The sequence below is a fragment of the Polyodon spathula genome, chromosome 38 (genome assembly GCF_017654505.1).
Source record: "Polyodon spathula isolate WHYD16114869_AA chromosome 38, ASM1765450v1, whole genome shotgun sequence".
In the NCBI taxonomy this organism is placed as follows: Eukaryota; Metazoa; Chordata; class Actinopteri; order Acipenseriformes; family Polyodontidae; genus Polyodon; species Polyodon spathula.
In genome coordinates, this window is record NC_054571.1 from 3,178,713 (window position 1) to 3,201,118 (window position 22,406).

Here is a 22,406-nt window from a genome sequence, read left to right on the forward strand (position 1 = left end):
TTGAAAGTCATGTTTTCGGACAGGCACACCCTTGCCCTTGAGCCACACTTCCTGTTTGATTCCTAAGGAACAGGAAGTACTGGAGCAGCGCCTAACAAAAACAGGAAACAGAGTATTCTGGGACAGAACAGGGTGCGTGCGGGGCAGGGATTCTAATGGGACAGGACTGAAAACTTCATAGAGGACCCCATTCTAACCCCAGAGTGTCACCCTGAAAAAAACCCAGTTAGCATCAGCAGAGCGCAGCGTTACCAGCACTGCAAACACAATGGAGCTGCACAGCCCAGCGGTCCTGCCAGCACGCTGCCTGTCTGTCTGCTACTGACCACAGCACTGCAAACACAATGGAGCTGCACAGCCCAGCGGTCCTGCCAGCGCACTGCCTGCCTGTCTGCTACTGACCAGAGCACTGCAAACACAATGGAACTGCACAGCCCAGCGGTCCTGCCAGCGCCCTGCCTGCCTGTCTGCTACTGACCACAGCCCTCCAAACACAATGGAGCTGCACAGCCCAGCGGTCCTGCCAGCGCGCTGCCTGCCTGTCTGCTACTGACCAGAGCACTGCAAACACAATGGAGCTGCACAGCCCAGCGGTCCTGCCAGCGCACTGCCTGCCTGTCTGCTACTGACCACAGCACTGCAAACACAATGGAGCTGCACAGCCCAGCGGTCCTGCCAGCGCACTGCCTGCCTGTCTGCTACTGACCACAGCACTGCAAACACAATGGAGCTGCACAGCCCAGCGGTCCTGCCAGCGCCCTGCCTGCCTGTCTGCTACTGACCAGAGCACTGCAAACACAATGGAGCTGCACAGCCCAGCGGTCCTGCCAGCGCACTGCCTGCCTGTCTGCTACTGACCACAGCACTGCAAACACAATGGAGCTGCACAGCCCAGCGGTCCTGCCAGCGCACTGCCTGCCTGTCTGCTGCTGATCTGACACTGCAGTGGATCTCCATCACTGTGGATTGCATTTTCATAGCATCTCAGGGACACACGACTCTCACTGTGTAGCAGTTTGATCCGTTCCTGGCTGTATCAGGAGTTTAATAATATGACACCCCTGAGCTTGTTACCTCTACACTGTGGCTAATCAAGCTGCTAGTCTTGACAATGCAGAAAACACCGTCTTTAGCAAAAGATATCGCCAAGAAGCCTGCTCAGCGCAAGCTTGTTAAAAACATGTTTGAAGGATGTGATGAAAAACAGTTCACAAAATCTGGATTGGAAACCAAATAAACCACGAACGAGACGAGGAGGAGATCGAGTTTGTTACGCCCGGTTCCTGTGCCTTTAAATTCTGCTTGTGGTGAAAAATAAAGTAGAAAGAAAGCTGTTTAATGTTGATTTAAACTTGGAACAGCACTGTCGTCGTTGAGGTTGCCCGTTTCAGGCTGGGTGGGCGGATCTTGTGGAAAATAAGTCAGGACAGTGGAACAATAACAGGAAATTTCCACTCATGCCAAGATGGGTTCCTTACCAAAAAGTCAAGAAGCCGTCTAAGGGAGAGAGAGGGGCAGGCTAAGATATTAGATTATGTATGGTGTCTTGTTCCAGCTGTAACACAGGCTAGGTCAGCCACTGTCTTTAGAGATGCGATCTAGCGATCTGCCACTTCTGAGGAAGTTGCTCAGAGTTATAACTGGGCTCAAACATGCTTCAAGACATTAGACTCCTCTTGACATTCAGAATCGATTTTTAAAATTTTTCTAACAATCAGAATGTGTCTCAAACAAAATTTGCATGCCATTTTTAAAAAATCATTTAATAACCATAAAATGTTATCAAACATAACCTATAAACGCCTCAATAATAGTGCAATATTTAGAAAATGACAAACATGTCACCTGAAAGTATTTTTGAAGGTCTGTTAAAGGTCTCATTACAGTGTGTGTGTGTGTGTGTGTGTGTGTGTAAAAATATCACATTATTTTGAATGTAGGTAAGAAAAACTAGACAAAAGAGAGGTACAAATGTGATTTAATTTACTTAAAAAAAAGTAGTCCATGTCTGTTGGTGTCTTCATCGTCAGTATCTGCAGCTTTCTCAAAGAAGCAGCTGGTAATTGAAGAAGTTCCTAATGCTCTTTCCATTGCATCAAGAGGACTGCCTGAATCAGACAGGGGGTGGGAGTCATGTGACTGAGCCTGCCTGTCATGAGAGTTCCGGCTCGTCTGATGTCATTTTGAAACTCTTGCCTCTTTGCTGTTGAAGACTCTAACAGCTGCAGTTCCTCGCATCCTCGGTTTCGTTTATAGAATGTATTTCTAGCTGGCTTGTGGTTTGCTCCTGTTTCCTAACCCAGGGATCCTCATTGCCGTGGTCCTAGTTTGGGCTTGCCGTTTGATTCTGTCTTCAGCTTTGCCTGTTCGTCGGTTGTAAAGAGCGATATTTACAGGAGTGATAAACTCTACAGATGTGGCCAAAGGGTTTGCATCACCTAGAATTGTAGGATTGAGACATCATTTAAAAAAATAAAAACTACATGAACATAAAATTTAGATCTTTAATTTAACATCATATCAAAGAAGCTGCAAAATTACCTTGCAGAAGTCTGCAGGGTGATGCAAAGCACCTCTGTACAGTAAGCAGGCTTGTCTGTTTCGAGTGTTGTCAGCAGGCAGTGCACTTTGCATGGTGAAGCCTGCCAGGCACTGTCTGTAACTGCAGCCTCCTGCAGCTGTGTTGTATGCAAAGCACCGTGGAGCATTTCACAGTTAGTCATCGCAGGGCCTGTTCAGTCTCGCCTTGCTGCTCTCAGGCATTGGAGCCCGTTTAACCCTTTAACAACCAATTTGTTTTGGCTGTCATTTCGAAGTTAAGGATGACCTCATCAGGATGACGTCATAGTGTTAGCCAGTGACGTCAGCTGATCTCGTATGCGACCACGCTCTGCCTTTGTGGTCCTGCTCAAGCTGTGATCTTAACCAATGCACGGTTCTTCTTGTTTGATCCCCCTCGTGTAGAGAGAGCTCTTTGATTCAGTCAGCACAATAGTGGAGCTCTCTGGCAAAAAATACAGGACATGGTTCACCAGGTGATTCTGAACAGGACGGATACGTGAATCGAAACTCAGAAAGCATGATAATAGAGCATGATAATAATAATAATAATAATAATAATAATAATAATAATAATAATAATAATCTGAAAAGCCAAAGCAAAAAAGTGTCTCCCCCGTCATATCTCTTATAAAACTTGTCCGTGGTTATTTTACACAGAAACGTTTCCCCATAACTTAGCATGGTCTGTTTTTTAATATGCTTTTTCATACTATTCTGGCCTTTGCAGAGCTGACCTGTGCTTTACCATGCTTTCACTGTGCTGTATTCCACTATGGGGAACAGAAGAGATCAATCTCATACCATTCTGTCTGCCCCCCAGACAGTGGCAATGGAAGAAGAGGACTCAGAGAGGCTGGATTGTGCTGCTGACCTTGTTAGCTGCAAATCAAGTGATTGTGAGCCAGTCCTGAGCAATCTGCTTATCCAGTCATGAGGGGATTGCTGTGAAAGAAGTTGTTCATTGAGACAGCAGGAAACAGGCAGGTTTGAGTCACTTAACCCTGTGGCAGCCAGCCTAGCCTCTCAGAACATGATAATAAAGGACTCTGTTACTGAAATGAATTTTGGAACCGCAGTTTCAACGGCGAGACAAACACAACTTTACTGTTTTGCACACGCAGAGAGGGAGCTGTGAGGCAGGACGCTCTCGCTGTCTCAGCTAGTTATGTTTCTCTCTCTTGGTCTGGCAGGGAGCTTTTTGGCTGCAGAATATTTCCATTTTATAGTTCTTCAGAAACCCAAGGGGAGTAGCCAATCACTTTAGTGGAAAATTAGACCCGACCAAGGAAAAATGGGAATGAGGAAATCCTCACTCCAAATAAGCATCTCGTTTTCAAGACGAAAAAAAACAAACCTTGTTAAAAGCACCTGCCATATCATTGTCAATAGGGTGTAGGGCCCCCAGGTTTAACGTGACAGTTTGCAAGGTGTTGAACATATTTCACTGTTCCTCAATGATTACCAGCCATACAAGTCTCACACACAGCCTGGCCGCTTTATTAGGACCTGTAGCTCGTATCAGGTTGGGCCCCCAGTTTGCCCTGATCGCAGCCTCGTCGTGGCACAGACTCTGCACGGCGCTGGAAGGAGTCTCGAGGGATCCGTCCAGCCGTTCATATTTCAGTCGGAGAGTGGTGATGACATCTGTTCAAGCTCATCCCACGCATGCTCGATCGGATTGTGGAGGCCGTGGAAGATGCCTGAAGTCTCCGTCACGTTCCTCAAACCATCATCAGCCTTCTAGAGCAATCAAGGGACCCGGGGTATACCAGGACAACACGACCCTAGCCAGGGCCATGCCAAACCCAGTGGGGTAGACAGGTCTTAATAAAGTGTCCAGGCTGTGTGTATGCACTGAAGAGACTCTGTTCAGGGAGCACTGAGATACCGGTTGGTAAAGTGCTTCACCGGCACAGTATTTACTATAGGGATGTTTATATATTTTTGAACAGCAAGGGGAGGTAGAGCACACCTTACCAGAACACTGCAGCCGTTCATTCTGCTGGGAGAGGTTGTTAGCTACTTTAACAAAGAGCGAGGAGGCACAGCCGACATCTCTGCACTGCTGGGCACCGAGCCAGCCTGTCTGTGGTTCACAATGACATTAGGAAGAGAGCAGGTTAGACAGCGCTAGCGTGACTGCACCCTGTTTACCAGAATACAATCAAGATGGAGCAGAACTAAAGAAGCAATGTGATTGAAAATGATGCCCCACCCTACCCTGCCATGTATACTCCTCTGCTGTCTGTTTCCACTGCGTGCGGTCTTCTTTAAACATGATAATCGCTAACTATTCCTGTCCTACACTTCCATTCGTTCTGTTATCGTGAGCATGCATTTTCCATTTAATCTGCGCTGCTGCATCGCGGTTTGCAAGCCATGCTTACAAGCAGCGTCGCGCTTCCTTGGTCTCACGTGGGAGTGTCCCTGCGACGCCTTCATTCCAGTCACTAGCCAACCAGCTGCTTCCCCAATTGACGGACATGCTCTGCAGCCAGTAACATGACCCAGAAGGCACTGATACAGTACTTTTTGTGTCGCTGAGCAAAAAAAAAGATGTCAATAAACAGAGCTGCCTTTATCAGGAGATACAGAAACACAGATGAAGGAGAGCTTCTTACTGTGTTTGCAATGACTCAAATACTTGTATTCATTTATATTAATGCCTGTGTTGTAAGCTGAGAAACTTCAATTCAGTCTGCCACAGATAGACCGTGCATAGGGCAGCCGAAGCATTTTGATATTAGTAAGCTCCAGCAGTATTTAGTTCACATCGCAGCACTGTCAGCAACATGAAAGGAAACGTGATCCAAAGTGACACCTCACTGGACGGCTCTTACCTCCATTAAGACTCTGCGACTAGAACTGAAGAGCATAAGCCAAGGGCCGAGGGAAAAGAAAACCCAATTGCTTTAAAACGAAGGACTTGCACAGCGCTCATTAAAGGGCTCTGTGTCTTTAAATACACCACCCTGTGTAAATTAACTGAAACGCTTGGCACCTGAGGGGAGAAAGCCCAGCCTAGCCTCACCCCTCCCACCCAGAGAGAGAGAGAGAGAGGGAAGGGGGAAGGGGGAAGGGCCTGGTTTTATTAAGTTGCACCTGAATCGTGTTAGACTAGCTCCAGCAGGAAAAGGAAGTCTGCACTCCATCTGAGAGGGAAAGTAAGCTTCCATCAACAAACAGCCAGAGCCACACGACATGGGGTCTGAGGGAGAGAACTACTTCGGAAAGCATGGTACAGTAAAACACTTTATTGTGTGAAGTGGTTGAGAGAGGCTGGAGAGCTGGGATACAAACCAGGGCATGTGCAGGCTGGTGCACTGTGCGTTACCAGACCTGAGCTAGCGAGGGCCATCGCTCAGTATTAAAAAAGATTCTATCTCTAATGATGTCGTGATGCTAATAATGATGATGTGAGCTACTTCTTTCTCAGTAACAAGTGTGCTGCCAGTGTTAATTTTAGAAATGTATTTAAGAAGCATGCAGTCAAGTTTGCAATTCAAATTCTTTGTGTGTGTATCTATGTGTGTGTTTGTGAAGGGCAGCTTGTGTAGTCAGCAGTGAGCGCTGCCCATAGCAAACATCTCAAGTGGGACGAATCCACATTAAACTGGGTTGACTTTGAGACACCCTGGTCGTTGTGTAATGAGCTAAGCCAGTAACCCTCTGTAATGTTTTTGTGGTCTGTATTGCTTTGCAAGGAGTTCTGCTGTAAAGGGAAGCTGCCTGTTCCACCTGCACACATTTCGAATGCTTGGGTTCTTCCAGATTCTTGGCAGTTGGTTCTTGCCTCGTTTCAAAGGGGGGAGGAAGGTTTGGTAGATGGATTTTGAGGAATGGTAACACGCTTGAGACCATTCTGCCAGTGACATGCATCCCCCATCGCCAGGGCTGTGAATTCAACGCTGCAGCTCCCAGCACAGTGATCACCAGGGCTGATGAGAGCAGTACACACCAGTACAGCATTAGAAGTGACAATCAATTGAATGGGAATTTGAGAAGTGGGATTGAAGACCTTTACGTAAGGAAATGTGTTCACAAGATCCATGTCAAAATGTGACCTACCAGTGGCGGAGGAAGAGGAGGATGGGTCCAGTGCAGGATCTCATTGTGGGCCCCCCTCCCCAAACGTTAACCCTTAGTTATAAACATCAAACACGCCAAACCAAGTGTTCAGTATTGCACTGTGTTTAATTGTCAGAATGTTAGTGTGTGTGAAACAGTGCGGAATAGGAACGTGTTCCACTCGCCTGCTTTATTTTATTCTGTGTGCATCTTTACATCTAGCACTGCACTGTTTTATAATCATAAATGAACAGGTTCAATCACTAACCCTACCAGGACTCCCCAATTCAGCGATCACAGAAATCGGCACAGAATTCACCATTCTGCACAGACATCTGCAGAAATTCTCAGAGGAAACCGATTATTATTATTATTATTTAATCAGAAATGCTGGCATGTTGGTTTGCTGTAGTTTAATTTGGTGTCCACAGCATCACCCAAGAGCTTCCGTCTAAACTGCAGGATGAATCGGGCGCTCAGAATCTACCCAGGGCTGGGGCTAGGATTCACTGAGCCCTGGTGCAGCCTAAAAGAAATCTAATTGAAGTTTTGCTCCAAAAATGAGTCCAAATCATGTTTGATTTTTGGGGAATTCAGTGTCAGTTTGTTTAGCTGCACAGGTTTATGTTTCATGATTTCAACTCTTCGCTCTTTGGTACAAAAGTTAGGCCAGGTAGCTGGATCATATAAATCACATGAAGGTGCCTGACAGGGTCCCGGGTTCACAATACGGATTCAGGACCTTGTATTTGCTGCTGTTGTGCGTTTCCAGTCCCATGTCTCAGATTCCCATCTTTCCTCTGGCTGAGCTGTGTGTGTTCGTGCGAGGAGGAGGCTGGCGCTCCCGCTGCCGCTCTTCCACCTGCTGTTGTCGGCCCGCTTTCAAACCATTTACAGTACTGGTTTTATTTAATTTTTATTTAATATTTTTTTAGCATTTCCTGTTGCTTTTTGGGAAGTTTCTAGCAGTCTTTTCTGCTGTTTTCGCTTTGAACAACCCGACTTGTGTTTTGATATACCAGACTTTATGTACTTATTACCACAACTGAGGAAAAGTTAGCTTACTACCATGAGCGTATTTATTTATGTATGTATGTATTTATTTATTTATTTATTTTTTACCAGGCAAGTCTGATGGGAAATGGGGGTGTGGTGTAGGAGTTCTCACAGAGAGTTAAAGTCGGCTGACAGGCCACTGTGTTTGTTCTTTTGAGAAGTATTTGTGATTTTACATACCTTTTTAGTAAACTGTTTGTTATAATCTTTAAAAACAGCAGCTGTAAAAATGGTTCACGCCGAGTCCTGCCCTCGCAGCTCTGATTTGATAATATGTGATTTGACTGACAGAACAACTTTGCCATGGTTTATTTTTATTCTAGAATATCTTTGGTTTGCCCCCCCCCCCCGACGCCGGCCCTGTGACCTACAGACAGAGAGACTCCTCTGTATGTTATTCTGACAGTCTGATATTCTCAGTAACTTCTGTCAGTAATGCCAAATTTCCTGACACTCGGATAAGAGATGCAGATCATGAAATAGCACTCAATCAGACTCGAGTTTCTGTTGACGTTTACAACAGAAGATACAAAGCACTTTTTCCACGTGAAACTCCCGGAATCACTCCTGCTGTAGTGTGTGATACACTGAGCTTTAGAAACGGCTCGGCTCTCTCTTAATAAATCCCTTCACTAGGGCTGAACGGGGGGGGGGGGGGGGGGGGGTGAGAGCGCTGCGCTTGCTTTTCTGTCACTAAAAACGAAGACTCCACGGGTTTGAGGGTTTTTCTTTTCAAACATCAATAATTTGATTGTGCCATTTCCAATCACGAAACAAATACGCTGCCCTCTGATGGGAAAGTTCTGTCACTGCAGGGGTGTTTTCCTGCACACACTGAGTCAGAGGAAAGGAATCCTGAGGGTTTCCACAGGGTGTGGCTCGGCTCCAGAGAAGGAATGTTTTAATACCATTGAAATGTCAGTTAAGACCACATCAGCTGCGTTCTGAAAAGGGACTGGAGAGAAGCTGCTTGTCTTGCAGCTTGGGAACAATAATGGCATATTATCCATTTCTATAGCCCTTTGTCTGCTGAAATATTATTAATAGTTGTATTATTGGAGGTAAGCGTGTTTGTGACAGTGAAGCTGAAGGGATCAGCGGCACTGAGACCGATGTGCTCCTCTCTCTCCCTGCAGGGAACCGTTCACAAAGACATGCTGTATGTGCCCTGTAATTAAACTGGACTTCGGAACATGATTCCAGTCACCCCTTTACTGTGAGAGGGAACAGTGGTGTGCATTTATTATAAAAAGCCAACAAGGCTTTACACTGAATATAGAGACCAGCTCCTAACTGAAGCCACTGTTTCGCAGTCCTGATTTTGCTGCTATTGCCAGCAGTACAGTGTCACCCCTTTTTTAAAGTCCTCTATCTGCAGTGGTAGCCATTTAATTTCTCTGTGAAATTGCCTCTCTGAGACCAACATGCTGTAAACTAACACGGCCCTTCCTTTAAACCCTCTGCACACTGGGGTGTATGGTGGCGCTGCTTGCAAACTTGCTTTTGCTCTGAAAGAGAAGTAATGCTGAAAACCCAAATGTAAATACAATGTATTGATCAGTATTCTCTTCTCCCTTGTCTCTCCAGGAGAACCACAGAAATATGACCCAACATTTAAAGGTCCAATCCAGAACAGGTAAGCGGTGCCTAAATCAGAACCTGCAGAAGCAGTGAAGTGTTCAGGGTTAGAGCTGAGGAGGGACTGGGAGGGAGGGAAGCAGTGTGGCTCTAGTGGAGCTGAGGAGGGACTGGGAGGGAGGGAGGCAGTGTGGCTCTAGCTGAGGAGGGACTGGGAGGGAGGGAAGCAGTGTGGCTCTAGTGGAGCTGAGGAGGGACTGGGAGGGAGGGAAGCAGTGTGGCTCTAGTGGAGCTGAGGAGGGACTGGGAGGGAGGGAGGCAGTGTGGCTCTAGTGGAGCTGAGGAGGGACTGGGAGGGAGGGAGGCAGTGTGGCTCTAGTGGAGCTGAGGAGGGACTGGGAGGGAGGGAGGCAGTGTGGCTCTAGTGGAGCTGAGAAGGGACTGGGAGGGAGGGAGGCAGTGTGAGTTCTAGTGGGTAGAGCTGAGGGACTGGGAGGCAGGATTGCCGGGTTGTTAAACAGTAACCCTGTTGATTTAGTTTCCTCTCCTCTGCTTGTTAATGTGCCTCTGTTTTGTGTACAGGGGCTGCACGGACATTGTCTGCTGTATTCTCTTCATTGTCGCAATCATTGGATACTTTATTGTGGGGATTGTGGGTAAGTATCAGAGCAGGTCGCTGGTGAGCTCACAAGCGCAGAGGCAATGATTTAATACAAACTGGAGTCTAACTTAATGCATCAATATGAAAAGCTCTGGCAGCGTAAGGAGGGCTGATCAGTGAGGGATGTATTGATATGTAAGCTGGCAGTGTAAGGAGCTGATCAGTGAGGGGTATTGATATGTAATGGAAGCTCTGGCAGTGTAAGGAGGGCTGATCAGTGAGGGATGTATTGATATGTAATGGAAGCTCTGGCAGTGTAAGGAGGGCTGATCAGTGAGGGATGTATTGATATGTAATGGAAGCTCTGGCAGTGTAAGGAGGGCTGATCAGTGAGGGATGTATTGATATGTAATGGAAGCTCTGGCAGTGTAAGGAGGGCTGATGCAGTGAGGGATGTATTGATATGTAATGGAAGCTCTGGCAGTGTAAGGAGGGCTGATCAGTGAGGGATGTATTGATATGTAATGGAAGCTCTGGTAGTGTAAGGAGGGCTGATCAGTGAGGGATGTATTGATATGTAATGGAAGCTCTGGCAGTGTAAGGAGGGCTGATCAGTGAGGGATGTATTGATATGTAATGGAAGCTCTGGCAGTGTAAGGAGGGCTGATCAGTGAGGGATGTATTGATATGTAATGGAAGCTCTGGCAGTGTAAGGAGGGCTGATCAGTGAGGGATGTATTGATATGTAATGGAAGCTCTGGCAGTGTAAGGAGGGCTGATCAGTGAGGGATGTATTGATATGTAATGGAAGCTCTGGCAGTGTAAGGAGGGCTGATCAGTGAGGGATGTATTGATATGTAATGGAAGCTCTGGCAGTGTAAGGAGGGCTGATCAGTGAGGGATGTATTGATATGTAATGGAAGCTCTGGCAGTGTAAGGAGGGCTGATCAGTGAGGGATGTATTGATATGTAATGGAAGCTCTGGCAGTGTAAGGAGGGCTGATCAGTGAGGGATGTATTGATATGTAATGGAAGCTCTGGCAGTGTAAGGAGGGCTGATCAGTGAGGGATGTATTGATATGTAATGGAAGCTCTGGCAGTGTAAGGAGGGCTGATCAGTGAGGGATGTATTGATATGTAATGGAAGCTCTGGCAGTGTAAGGAGGGCTGATCAGTGAGGGATGTATTGATATGTAATGGAAGCTCTGGCAGTGTAAGGAGGGCTGATCAGTGAGGGATGTATTGATATGTAATGGAAGCTCTGGCAGTGTAAGGAGGGCTGATCAGTGAGGGATGTATTGATATGTAATGGAAGCTCTGGCAGTGTAAGGAGGGCTGATCAGTGAGGGATGTATTGATATGTAATGGAAGCTCTGGCAGTGTAAGGAGGGCTGATCAGTGAGGGATGTATTGATATGTAATGGAAGCTCTGGCAGTGTAAGGAGGGCTGATCAGTGAGGGATGTATTGATATGTAATGGAAGCTCTGGCAGTGTAAGGAGGGCTGATCAGTGAGGGATGTATTGATATGTAATGGAAGCTCTGGCAGTGTAAGGAGGGCTGATCAGTGAGGGATGTATTGATATGTAATGGAAGCTCTGGCAGTGTAAGGAGGGCTGATCAGTGAGGGATGTATTGATATGTAATGGAAGCTCTGGCAGTGTAAGGAGGGCTGATCAGTGAGGGATGTATTGATATGTAATGTGTAAAGCTCTGGCAGTGTAAGGAGGGCTGATCAGTGAGGGATGTATTGATATGTAATGGAAGCTCTGGCAGTGTAAGGAGGGCTGATCAGTGAGGGATGTATTGATATGTAATGGAAGCTCTGCTGATCAGTGAGGGATGTATTGATATGTAATGGAAGCTCTGGCAGTGTAAGGAGGGCTGATCAGTGAGGGATGTATTGATATGTAATGGAAGCTCTGGCAGTGTAAGGAGGGCTGATCAGTGAGGGATGTATTGATATGTAATGGAAGCTCTGGCAGTGTAGGAGGGCTGATCAGTGAGGGATGTATTGATATGTAATGGAAGCTCTGGCAGTGTAAGGAGGGCTGATCAGTGAGGGATGTATTGATATGTAATGGAAGCTCTGGCAGTGTAAGGAGGGCTGATCAGTGAGGGATGTATGATATGTAATGGAAGCTCTGGCAGTGAGGAGGGCTGATCTGGCAGTGTAAGGAGCTGATCAGTGAGGGATGTATTGATATGTAATGGAGGGCTGATCAGTGAGGGATGTATTGATATGTAATGGAAGCTCTGGCAGTGTAAGGAGGGCTGATCAGTGAGGGATGTATTGATATGTAATGGAAGCTCTGGCAGTGTAAGGAGGGCTGATCAGTGAGGGATGTATTGATATGTAATGGAAGCTCTGGCAGTGTAAGGAGGGCTGATCAGTGAGGGATGTATTGATATGTAATGGAAGCTCTGGCAGTGTAAGGAGGGCTGATCAGTGAGGGATGTATTGATATGTAATGGAAGCTCTGGCAGTGTAAGGAGGGCTGATCAGTGAGGGATGTATTGATATGTAATGGAAGCTCTGGCAGTGTAAGGAGGGCTGATCAGTGAGGGATGTATTGATATGTAATGGAAGCTCTGGCAGTGTAAGGAGGGCTGATCAGTGAGGGATGTATTGATATGTAATGGAAGCTCTGGTAGTGTAAGGAGGGCTGATCAGTGAGGGATGTATTGATATGTAATGGAAGCTCTGGCAGTGTAAGGAGGGCTGATCAGTGAGGGATGTATTGATATGTAATGGAAGCTCTGGCAGTGTAAGGAGGGCTGATCAGTGAGGGATGTATTGATATGTAATGGCAGCTCTGGCAGTGTAAGGAGGGCTGATCAGTGAGGGATGTATTGATATGTAATGGATCAGTGAGGGATGTATTGATATGTAATGGCAAGCTCTGGTAGTGTAGGGAGGGCTGATCAGTGAGGGATGTATTGATATGTAATGGAAGCTCTGGCAGTGTAAGGAGGGCTGATCAGTGAGGGATGTATTGATTAGTTGCTGCGTCTCTACAGTGTGGTTTGTCTCTTTGCCGCCCCACAGCCTGGTCTCACGGAGACCCCAGGAAAGTGATCTATCCCACTGACAGCAGGGGGCAGTTCTGTGGGCAGGCTGGCACCAAGCTCGAGTGAGTATCTACTATTATTATTATTATTATTATTATTATAATCATTTTCTAAACCTAGCATGAAATGCTGTACTACTGTTATAGCTTCTTTCTGGTAGACTTTTTTTTAGCGATATCGTTTTGTAGTTTGTTTCCCTACATGTTAAATAATTTAATTGTCTCAATCCTAAAATTCTAGGTGATGCAAGTCTTTTGGCTGTAGCTTCACAGGGCGAACACGATACAAAGCAGAGATGCAGCTTCCCGCTGCTCAGTGTTTCAAAAGATGTGTGACTAGTTTTAGAGTCTCTAGCTGTGCACGGTGATGGCAGCTGTAGAGAAGTTACTCACTTCACATCTTTGAAGAAAAAAAAAGCATTTTTTTCATTTAAAATTATTTTTTAAAAAGTACAGATGCGTTGCAGCTATATGCCTTCCTCCGTGCGTCTGTGCTTTAAAATACAGAAATAATCTGACCAGTGCACCCGAAATGCATGCTGTGAACTGAGATTCCAAGTGGTGTTCTGAGCTGAGCAGCCCTTTGATTTATTGAGCATGCATGTGAAAGAACCTTAATGTAGAGAAACACAGCACCTTGTTGAGGTAATTGCAATAAGGTGCCCTCTGAATGATTGCGAACATCTTAAAAAGATAAGGACCTTCACGAAGTCCCTGTGGATGATGCAGCGACTCCCCTGTGTGTGTGATGCTCCTTCACGAAGTCCCTGTGGATGATGCAGCGACTCCCCTGTGTGTGTGATGCTCCTTCACGAAGTCCCTGTGGATGACGCAGCGACTCCCCTGTGTGTGTGATGCTCCTTCACGAAGTCCCTGTGGATGATGCAGCGACTCCCCTGTGTGTGTGATGCTCCTTCACGAAGTCCCTGTGGATGATGCAGCGACTCCCCTGTGTGTGTGATGCTCCTTCACGAAGTCCCTGTGGATGATGCAGCGACTCCCCTGTGTGTGTGATGCTCCTTCACGAAGTCCCTGTGGATGATGCAGCGACTCCCCTGTGTGTGTGATGCTCCTTCATGAAGTCCCTGTGGATGATGCAGCGGCTCCCCTGTGTGTGTGATGCTCCTTCATGAAGTCCCTGTGGATGATGCAGCGACTCCCCTGTGTGTGTGATGCTCCTTCATGAAGTCCCTGTGGATGATGCAGCGACTCCCCTGTGTGTGTGATGCTCCTTCATGAAGTCCCTGTGGATGATGCAGCGACTCCCCTGTGTGTGTGATGCTCCTTCATGAAGTCCCTGTGGATGATGCAGCGGCTCCCCTGTGTGTGTGATGCTCCTTCATGAAGTCCCTGTGGATGATGCAATGACTCCCATGTGTTTGCTCTCTCCTGACAGGAAGACTCCCTTCCTGTTTTACTTCAACATCATGAAGTGTGCCAGCCCCCTGGTGCTGCTGGAGTTCCAGTGCCCGACGACCCAGGTGAGTAACACAGGGGCGGGCAGTTCTGCTCAGCAGTTCCCAATCCAGTATCCCAGTCGCCTTTAATCCATTCCTTTTACGAGACAGGCTTTATCGAGCAGGCGTCTATACAGCTTCAGTACATTTTGCATTGCAGTTGTGCAACTACGTGCATTGTAGACTAGTGTGCTTGACAGGCTGTGTGCAGTTCCTGCCCGCAATCATTTCATCTGTACAAACGCACAGCAGATCCAGCCCAGGCTTTCCTGCCCTAAGCTGAACCACTGTGCCCTGGGAGTGGAATTGACCTTTCAGCCGGTCTTCTGCTCAATTGCTCCGAGAGGTGGGGTGACCCTTGGCTGTGTCATTTTGTTTCAGATCTGCGTGGAGAAGTGCCCGGATAGATTCATGACGTTATTGAAGGCGTACGCCAATCCCTCAGACATGGAATATTACAAGAGCTTCTGTAAGCCTGAGTTTGCTGGCCTGACCAAACTGGTGAGTGAGGAGGAGTACAGAGCACAATTAAAACTGTGTGTGTGTGTGTGTGTGTGGATGTGCATCTAGAGCTCTGTCTTCTGTATTAAATGATGCTAGTGTCAGTGATGGGATTGTGTTTGTTTCAGAGTGCTCCCGAGGTGCTTCGAGATGGCTACTGTCCTGCCATGCTGATTCCCAGCAGACCATGTAGGTGACCAGCCCGCTTTATCATGTCTCTTATGGCTGTGTTTAAAATCTAAAGATAAAATAATCAAATATTGTCGCATCTGTACTAATAGGTGTATGATGGGTGGGGGGGGGATTTGACAGTAACCTCGAACAATCCCATCTCTCTTTCTCAGTCACACGCCGCTGTTTCCCGGCTCTCAGGACTAAGAAAGGAGTGATCACCGTCGGCAACCACACCACGTTCGACGACGGGATGGGGGAGAGACGCAACGTTACCGACCTGCTCGAGGGGGCCAAGTGAGTGCCGGGCCCGGGCTGGGTGAACCCGAGCCCAGGAGCTGCTCTTCTGGTAGACGTGTGAAACAAACGCTGGATCAGCCGAAGGCGTCTTTGCAGAAGTCGGCGCCACCTAGTGGTCTGCTGCCTCGCAGCGTCGTCTTTGTCAGGACCAGGGCTGTGGTCAATATCTTTTCAAAGTCAATCCCCAATGCCACTTCCTTCAGAGGATATATTTAATTTTTTTAGAGACAGAGATTGCTGTGATTTTTTCAGCTGCTTTCATTTGAAGCCGATTTTTAATTGACTAACAAACAGCGACTTCAATGTAACTCATGTGCTGCCGCTGTGAGAAGCTCATTATAACAGAATGCTGCTGATTGCAGTTTTGCAGTTTTGATCAGTGATGTGCTGGAATTGTAATTGGGAATTGATTTTAAAGCGAACAGAAATTATCCCCAATCCTGATAGAGACACTGGCTAGTCTACAGACACATATTTAGCAGCAACTAGAACTGGAGTAGCCCCTGAGGAGGAGGAGGAGGAGGAGGAGGAGGAGGAGGAGGAGGGGGGGGGGGGGGGGAGTCCTGTGAAGGACGGAGAGACGTTGGCGTTGGGTTTGAAACGCTGCCTTGTGTTTTGAGTAATCCACGGTCTGTTCACTCCATTGACGCGTGTTTTTCAGGAAAGCCAACGTGGTGCTGGAGGCCCGTCAGGTAGCCATGAAGATATTTGAAGACTACACTGTGTCCTGGCACTGGATTCTCCTGTGAGTATCGCCTGCCAGAGCCTTCCTCTGCTCCACAGGGTCTGGACTGTCCGCCTGTCGCTGCAGCTGTCAGAGCATCGCATTAGTGCTGCGGTTTACTCGCAGTGTCTCTGCAGTGGTGACTGCCTTGGGAGTGGGGTTTTGCAAACCAATTGCCAACCACCCAGTCATTCTGCATTGGTAGTAAATGAAGTTGCATTCACATCTCCTGCCTAGTGTTGAACACTTCTCTATTCAGCAGCACCTATACGTTTACTAAACAAGGCTCTGATTGGGGCTGAAACACCCCGCCCTTAGCACATCAGCATTTCGAGGAAAATTGAGAACGTTTTGGGGTACCGTTGCTCTAGTTTGTGTACTATTATTAACATCACTGATGTGTAATTGATATTTTCATGGATGCAAGGATGTCTGATGTCTATATGGAGCAGGGGTGGATATCAGACTCCTATTGGAGAGTGTTTTCCCCCATTCCAGGTTTTACTACGAGCTTGATTAGCCACAGTGTGTTTAGGTAACAAGCTCCTAGTAAAACCAGGAATTCCTCAAACTGCTATGCAAGGGGGTTCTTATTTGCATCCTTGCAGGGGCTCCTGTAAGAAGTCTGTACTGTCTAGTTAGAGTTAGCGGCACACCTGTTTTGATAGGACGCTCCTTTCTTCCAGTGCTGTGCTTAAGCGCTCTGTCTGTCTGTCTCTGCAGCGGTCTGGTCATCGCCATGGTGATCAGTCTGATCTTCGTAGTGCTCCTGCGCTTCCTGGCTGGAATTATGGTCTGGGTGATGATCGTGCTGGTCCTCCTGGTCCTGGGATATGGTGAGGAGCAGGGCTCATTAGCTGCAGCTCTATAGCAACACAACAGGCAGTGGCAGAATAGGTTGTAATGCTAAAAGAAACTATCAATTCATAACAACATTAGAGAAGCCAGAATCGTCCAGCTTCTAGGAGCTGATTGATCTCAGAACTTTGTCAAGTCGTTTCTTAAAGTTCCCCAATGATTGAGCATCAGCAGCATGACTAGGCAACCCATTCCATCCCCTCCCCACTCTCTGTGTGAAGAAGAGTCTCCTTCAGCAACATGACTAGGTAACCCATTCCATCCCCTCCCCACTCTCTGTGTGAAGAAGAGTCTCCTTCAGCAACATGACTAGGTAACCCATTCCATCCCCTCCCCACTCTCTGTGTGAAGAAGAGTCTCCTTCAGCAACATGACTAGGTAACCCATTCCATCCCCTCCCCACTCTCTGTGTGAAGAAGAGTCTCCTTCAGCAACATGACTAGGTAACCCATTCCATCCCCTCCCCACTCTCTGTGTGAAGAAGAGTCTCCTTCAGCAACATGACTAGGTAACCCATTCCATCCCCTCCCCACTCTCTGTGTGAAGAAGAGTCTCCTTCAGCATCATGACTAGGTAACCCATTCCATCTCCTCTTCACTGCATGCTAGTGACAGCCTCCTTGTCTCTGCAGGGATATTCCACTGTTACATGGAGTACGCTGCTCTGAAACACACCCCTGGGTCCGACGTCAGCATCCGAGAGCTGGGGCTGCTAACGGACTTCTCTGTGTACCTGCAGCTGAGACAAACTTGGCTGGCTTTCAGTGAGTGTCGCAGGCTTTCTCTACTGTACTGAGAGCAAAACACAACCTCGCACTATCCAGCGCTGTCACTATCAGCTCCTTAACAATAATGAGCGCTAGTTTAGACACTCCATTCTCTTCGTGTTAAATTGACATGTGTGTCTCAATGCTTCCCCTCTCGCTCTCTTGCTCTGTCTCTCTCTTGCTCTGTCTCTCTCTCTCTGCAGTGATTATCTTGTGCATCATTGAGGTGATCATCATCCTGCTTCTGATTTTCCTGCGCAAACGGATTGTCATCGCCATCGCCCTGATCAAGGAGGCCAGCAGGTACTGAGATTGACTAGTGCAGGGCTTTGAGATCACAGCGACTGAAGTACAGGGAGAAACGAGAATCACTTGCCATGCCACTGTCAATAGGGGGCGTAGGGCTACCGTAGCGAGTCTGTGAGGTGTTTGAAGGAGTCCTGGGAATATACTCTTGCTTGAAATGTGTTGCCAAAAATGCATACATAAACAATTTTTAAATTACTGTACAAAGATACAAAGGACATCCGTGCATGAATGAGGTCTGGAATAAATAACTCCCATTCTGCTGTGCAGAAGAGTGTTTCTATCCTGCCTGTACGAGGTAGTCTGAGGTGCCACCTGGGTTACTGTACTGGAATATGGCACGCATTCTACTTTCTATGCCAGCTGATTGATTTTGAATTAGTATTTGAACAAAGTATTTCACCGCAATAGCTCTGCTGTAGTTTATGCAAGTCTTAAACTGAATTTAAACAGAAATGCGCCTTTTCCAGATTTGCACCAGCCTTTTTATAAAAGACGTTTGCTGCAAATGACAGCCTTTTTTGTAGCTGTGCTCTTGTATCATTTAAACCCTGCTAGAAACACACACAAAAAATCAAGTTTGTTTTTGTGGTTTTTTTTTCAGGGCGGTCGGTCACGTCATGTGCTCCCTGATCTACCCCCTGTTGACCTTTGCCCTCCTGGCTCTCGTCATCGCCTACTGGGCAGTGACTGCGGTGTATCCTTTCAAAAGAACACGGTGTACAGAAAACATGAAGAACCGAGTAAATCTGCTGTTATATCGTTGTTGTTTATTCTCCCTGTCTCCTCCAAAGATGTTTTGCTTCTGAATTTAAGATCTTCTCAAAACAGCAGCTGCTGCTATTCAGTAGAGCTTGATGATTGTTGAAACACTCAGCACTTATCGTAGGAAATCCTTAACTCTTCTCCTCAGCTTCTTATCCACCTCCAACGAGCCTGTTTACAAGGTGTTTCCAAATAACACGAACAACGAGACATCGTGCATCTACTCCAGGAAGACATGCGACCCACAGGTGGGTACAATGAAACCTGCATTTACACAAAGTATTGGAAACTAGCCTTACAGTTCTGCCACTGAGACCACACCCCTCCCTCCCAGTCCCTCCTCAGCTCCACTAGAGCCACACTGCTTCCCTCCCTCCCAGTCCCTCCTCAGCTCCACTAGAGCCACACTGCTTCCCTCCCTCCCAGTCCCTCCTCAGCTCCACTAGAGCCACACTGCTTCCCTCCCTCCCAGTCCCTCCTCAGCTCCACTAGAGCCACACTGCTTCCCTCCCTCCCAGTCCCTCCTCAGCTCCACTAGAGCCACACTGCTCCCTCCCTCCCAGTCCCTAGAGCCACCTCTTCCCTCCCTCCCAGTCCCTCCTCAGCTCCACTAGAGCCACACTGCACTCCCTCCCTCCCAGTCCCTCCTCAGCTCCACTAGAGCCACACTGCTTCCCTCCCTCCCAGTCCCTCCTCAGCTCCACTAGAGCCACACTGCTTCCCTCCCTCCCAGTCCCTCCTCAGCTCCACTAGAGCCACACTGCTTCCCTCCCTCCCAGTCCCTCCTCAGCTCCACTAGAGCCACACTGCTTCCCTCCCTCCCAGTCCCTCCTCAGCTCCACTAGAGCCACACTGCCTCCCTCCCAGTCCCTCCTCACCTCCACTAGAGCCACACTGCTTCCCTCCCTCCCAGTCCCTCCTCAGCTCCACTAGAGCCACACTGCTTCCCTCCCTCCCAGTCCCTCCTCAGCTCCACTAGAGCCACACTGCTTCCCTCCCTCCCAGTCCCCCCTCAGCTCCACTAGAGCCACACTGCCTCCCTCCCTCCCAGTCCCTCCTCAGCTCCACTCCTCAGCTTCCCTCCCTCCACAGCTCCCCTCCTCAGCTCCCACCCCACTGCTTCCCTCCCTCCCAGCCCCTCATCTCTAATCAAGTGAGAGTTGGCCGGTGTCGTGCCAAAGCCCTGAGGAGGGGGTAGAACACTCCTCATCCGTTTCTTTTTTTTTTTTTTTTCAGACTTTCAACACCTCCAACGTGACGAAGGCGTGCCCGGATGCCAAGTGCTTGTTTGCGTTCTACGGGGGCGAGACGTACTACCACAAGTACCTCATCTTCTTCCAGTTCTACAACGTCTTCCTCTTCTTCTGGTGCGCCAACTTCGTGACGGCCCTGGGGCAGGTGACGCTGGCGGGGGCCTTCGCCTCCTACTACTGGGCGTACAAGAAACCAGACGACATGCCCGCTTTCCCCATCTTCTCCTCGCTCGGCCGGGCGCTCAGGTAACCTCCTGCCACCAGGGGAGCCGTGGACTTCTGAACAGCGTTATTAATGAGTCATTTAGTAGATATATCCAAAGTGACTTGCAGAGACTAGGGGGTGAACTATGAATCAACTGCTGCTGCAGAGTCACATGCAATAGGCTTGTCTCATCTGAAGGGACGGAGCATAAGGAGGTTGTGTGACTTGCTCAGGGTCAGAGTCTGAGCTGGGATTGAACCGGGAACCTCCTTGCTCTCCGTCCAAGCCCCTTTCTGTATCCACTGGACCACCAAGCCTCCTATATAAATCTTCACACATCCTTGCGTCAGTGCGCTGCGTTGTGTGTTGATGGTATTGGTGTTGTTCCTGCAGGTACCACACGGGGTCGCTGGCGTTCGGATCTCTCATCCTGTCTATTGTGCAGGTCATTAGAGTCCTGCTGGAATACCTGGACCACAAACTCAAAGGTGAGGATCTGCTGCAAGCGTTCACACAACTCTGTCAATGTTTGAGTCTGCTTCCTATTTACAAGAATTTTAGAATTGAGACACGATGATAATAATAAAAAGTATGAAAGTCTGTGTCGTCTTCTCCTTTGTTTTTTTGAATGGAGATGTTTAACTGCTTCCTACAGGTCACCAGAACAAGTTCACCAAGTTCCTCCTGTGTTGTCTGAAGTGCTGTTTCTGGTGCCTGGAAAAGTTCATCAAGTTCCTGAACAGAAACGCCTACATCATGGTGAGATCATGCAGTCTGTTCACAGCACAACGCCTCCTCCTCCTCCTCTTCATCAGCTCAGCGAAACGCTGAGCTCCGTCGCTGACATCTCTCATCCATTTCCTCTGTATTTTAGATCGCAATCTATGGCAAAAACTTCTGCACCTCTGCTCGGAACGCCTTCTTCCTCCTCATGAGAAATATCATTAGGTGAGTCGGAACAGTGTGCTTACCTGGACTGGAGGGAGCACCCTTTCTCTTAGGGGGTGAGGGAGGGAGCAGTTCAGTCTCTGTGCCTCAAGCCTGCCCTGGACTGGAGGGAGCACCCTTTCTCTTAGTGGGTGAGGGAGGGAGCAGTTCAGTCTCCGTGCCTCAAGCCTGTCCTGGACTGGAGGGAGCACACTTTCTCTTTGTGACTTCATTATTTGGTGGGGTTTGTTCAAGCTCAGACCACCCAACTCCTTTGACTTGTAACCTCAGAAGCCAGACTCGAAGCCTGAGGTCTGTCATCTCGTGAGATTGTGGGGTTCCTCGTCTCAAACTGGTCTGTGTCTTGTTTTATAGGGTTGCGGTTCTGAACAAAGTAACAGAATTCCTGCTCTTCCTGGGGAAGCTGCTTATCGTCGGAAGTGTTGGTAAGCTCCCATACGGAGTCCAGGGCTCCCAGTGCAGCAGCCTGGAGAAACGGCAGCCAGCAGAACCATTAGCAGACCGCAGCATTGCCAGTAATGAGAACGAGTATCACACCGTGGTCTATTCAGTTGATGGCAGATCTAAACTCCACTGTCTACTAAAACTAGGTAGCTGAGTGAATGGTTTGCAGGCTGCAGAAGACACAGCCTTGGTATGCCAGATGCCCTTGTAGTCTTTACAAATACTTCATGTCACAACACAATGTAACGTCTGTTCTTTTTTCCCTCCTTTCCAGGGATCCTGTCTTTCTTCTTCTTTTCCGGGCGAATAAAACCCATTGAGGACACCGCCCCGACACTCAACTACTACTGGGTCCCTATACTGGTGAGTGCACTGCATACTGGGAGTACAGATTCTTCAACCAGCACCAAAAATAACCAGGAGGGGGCGTGATCTGGAAACGCTGCGAGGTTTGAAAGATCACATTTCTTTTATTCCCTAGTGTTGGGGATAAAAAAGGAGTTTGCTAGTTGATTTAACAAAAACAAATCTATCAAGGATAAATTTTACAAAAAAATTAAATCAACCCTGTGGTATGTACAGCACAGGATACAGCAAAGGTAAATGACATGTTTCTTGTAAGCACGTTATTGTTATTGGAGCTAATATTGATCATTCTGGTTCCAGAAACAGTACTGCTGGTTAAAAATCTAGCCACAGGTTCAGAGAGTTCGATTTTCAAGTCTCCTGACTGTAAATTCTAAAGCCAAGTCATTCTGTCCACTCTTGCTGTA

The 22,406-nt window shown here is 47.8% G+C and overlaps 1 protein-coding gene across 1 annotated transcript; it reads left to right on the forward strand.

The window, feature by feature from the left end:
• The first annotated feature begins 5,624 nt into the window (after positions 1 to 5,624).
• Positions 5,625 to 22,065, forward strand: LOC121304500 (choline transporter-like protein 2). The gene is made up of 20 exons (XM_041235665.1): positions 5,625 to 5,800; positions 9,274 to 9,322; positions 9,847 to 9,920; positions 12,914 to 12,998; positions 14,332 to 14,416; positions 14,774 to 14,893; positions 15,022 to 15,082; positions 15,238 to 15,361; positions 16,026 to 16,109; positions 16,812 to 16,924; positions 17,578 to 17,709; positions 17,916 to 18,015; positions 18,623 to 18,715; positions 18,932 to 19,031; positions 20,020 to 20,282; positions 20,635 to 20,729; positions 20,897 to 21,000; positions 21,116 to 21,189; positions 21,544 to 21,614; positions 21,908 to 22,065. Exons 1-20 carry the CDS (start codon positions 5,764 to 5,766, stop codon positions 22,063 to 22,065), a joined length of 2,022 nt encoding a protein of 673 aa, XP_041091599.1. The 5' UTR covers positions 5,625 to 5,763.
• The last annotated feature ends 341 nt before the right edge of the window (positions 22,066 to 22,406 follow it).

Coding starts and splice junctions, on each gene's coding strand:
- LOC121304500 (XM_041235665.1), top strand. CDS start 5,764: ATGGGGTCTGAGGGAGAGAACTACTTCGGAAAGCATG. Junction 15,083..15,237: donor GCTGATTCCCAGCAGACCAT/GTAGGTGACCAG, acceptor TCTCTTTCTCAG/TCACACGCCGCTGTTTCCCG. Junction 16,925..17,577: donor CCTCCTGGTCCTGGGATATG/GTGAGGAGCAGG, acceptor TTGTCTCTGCAG/GGATATTCCACTGTTACATG.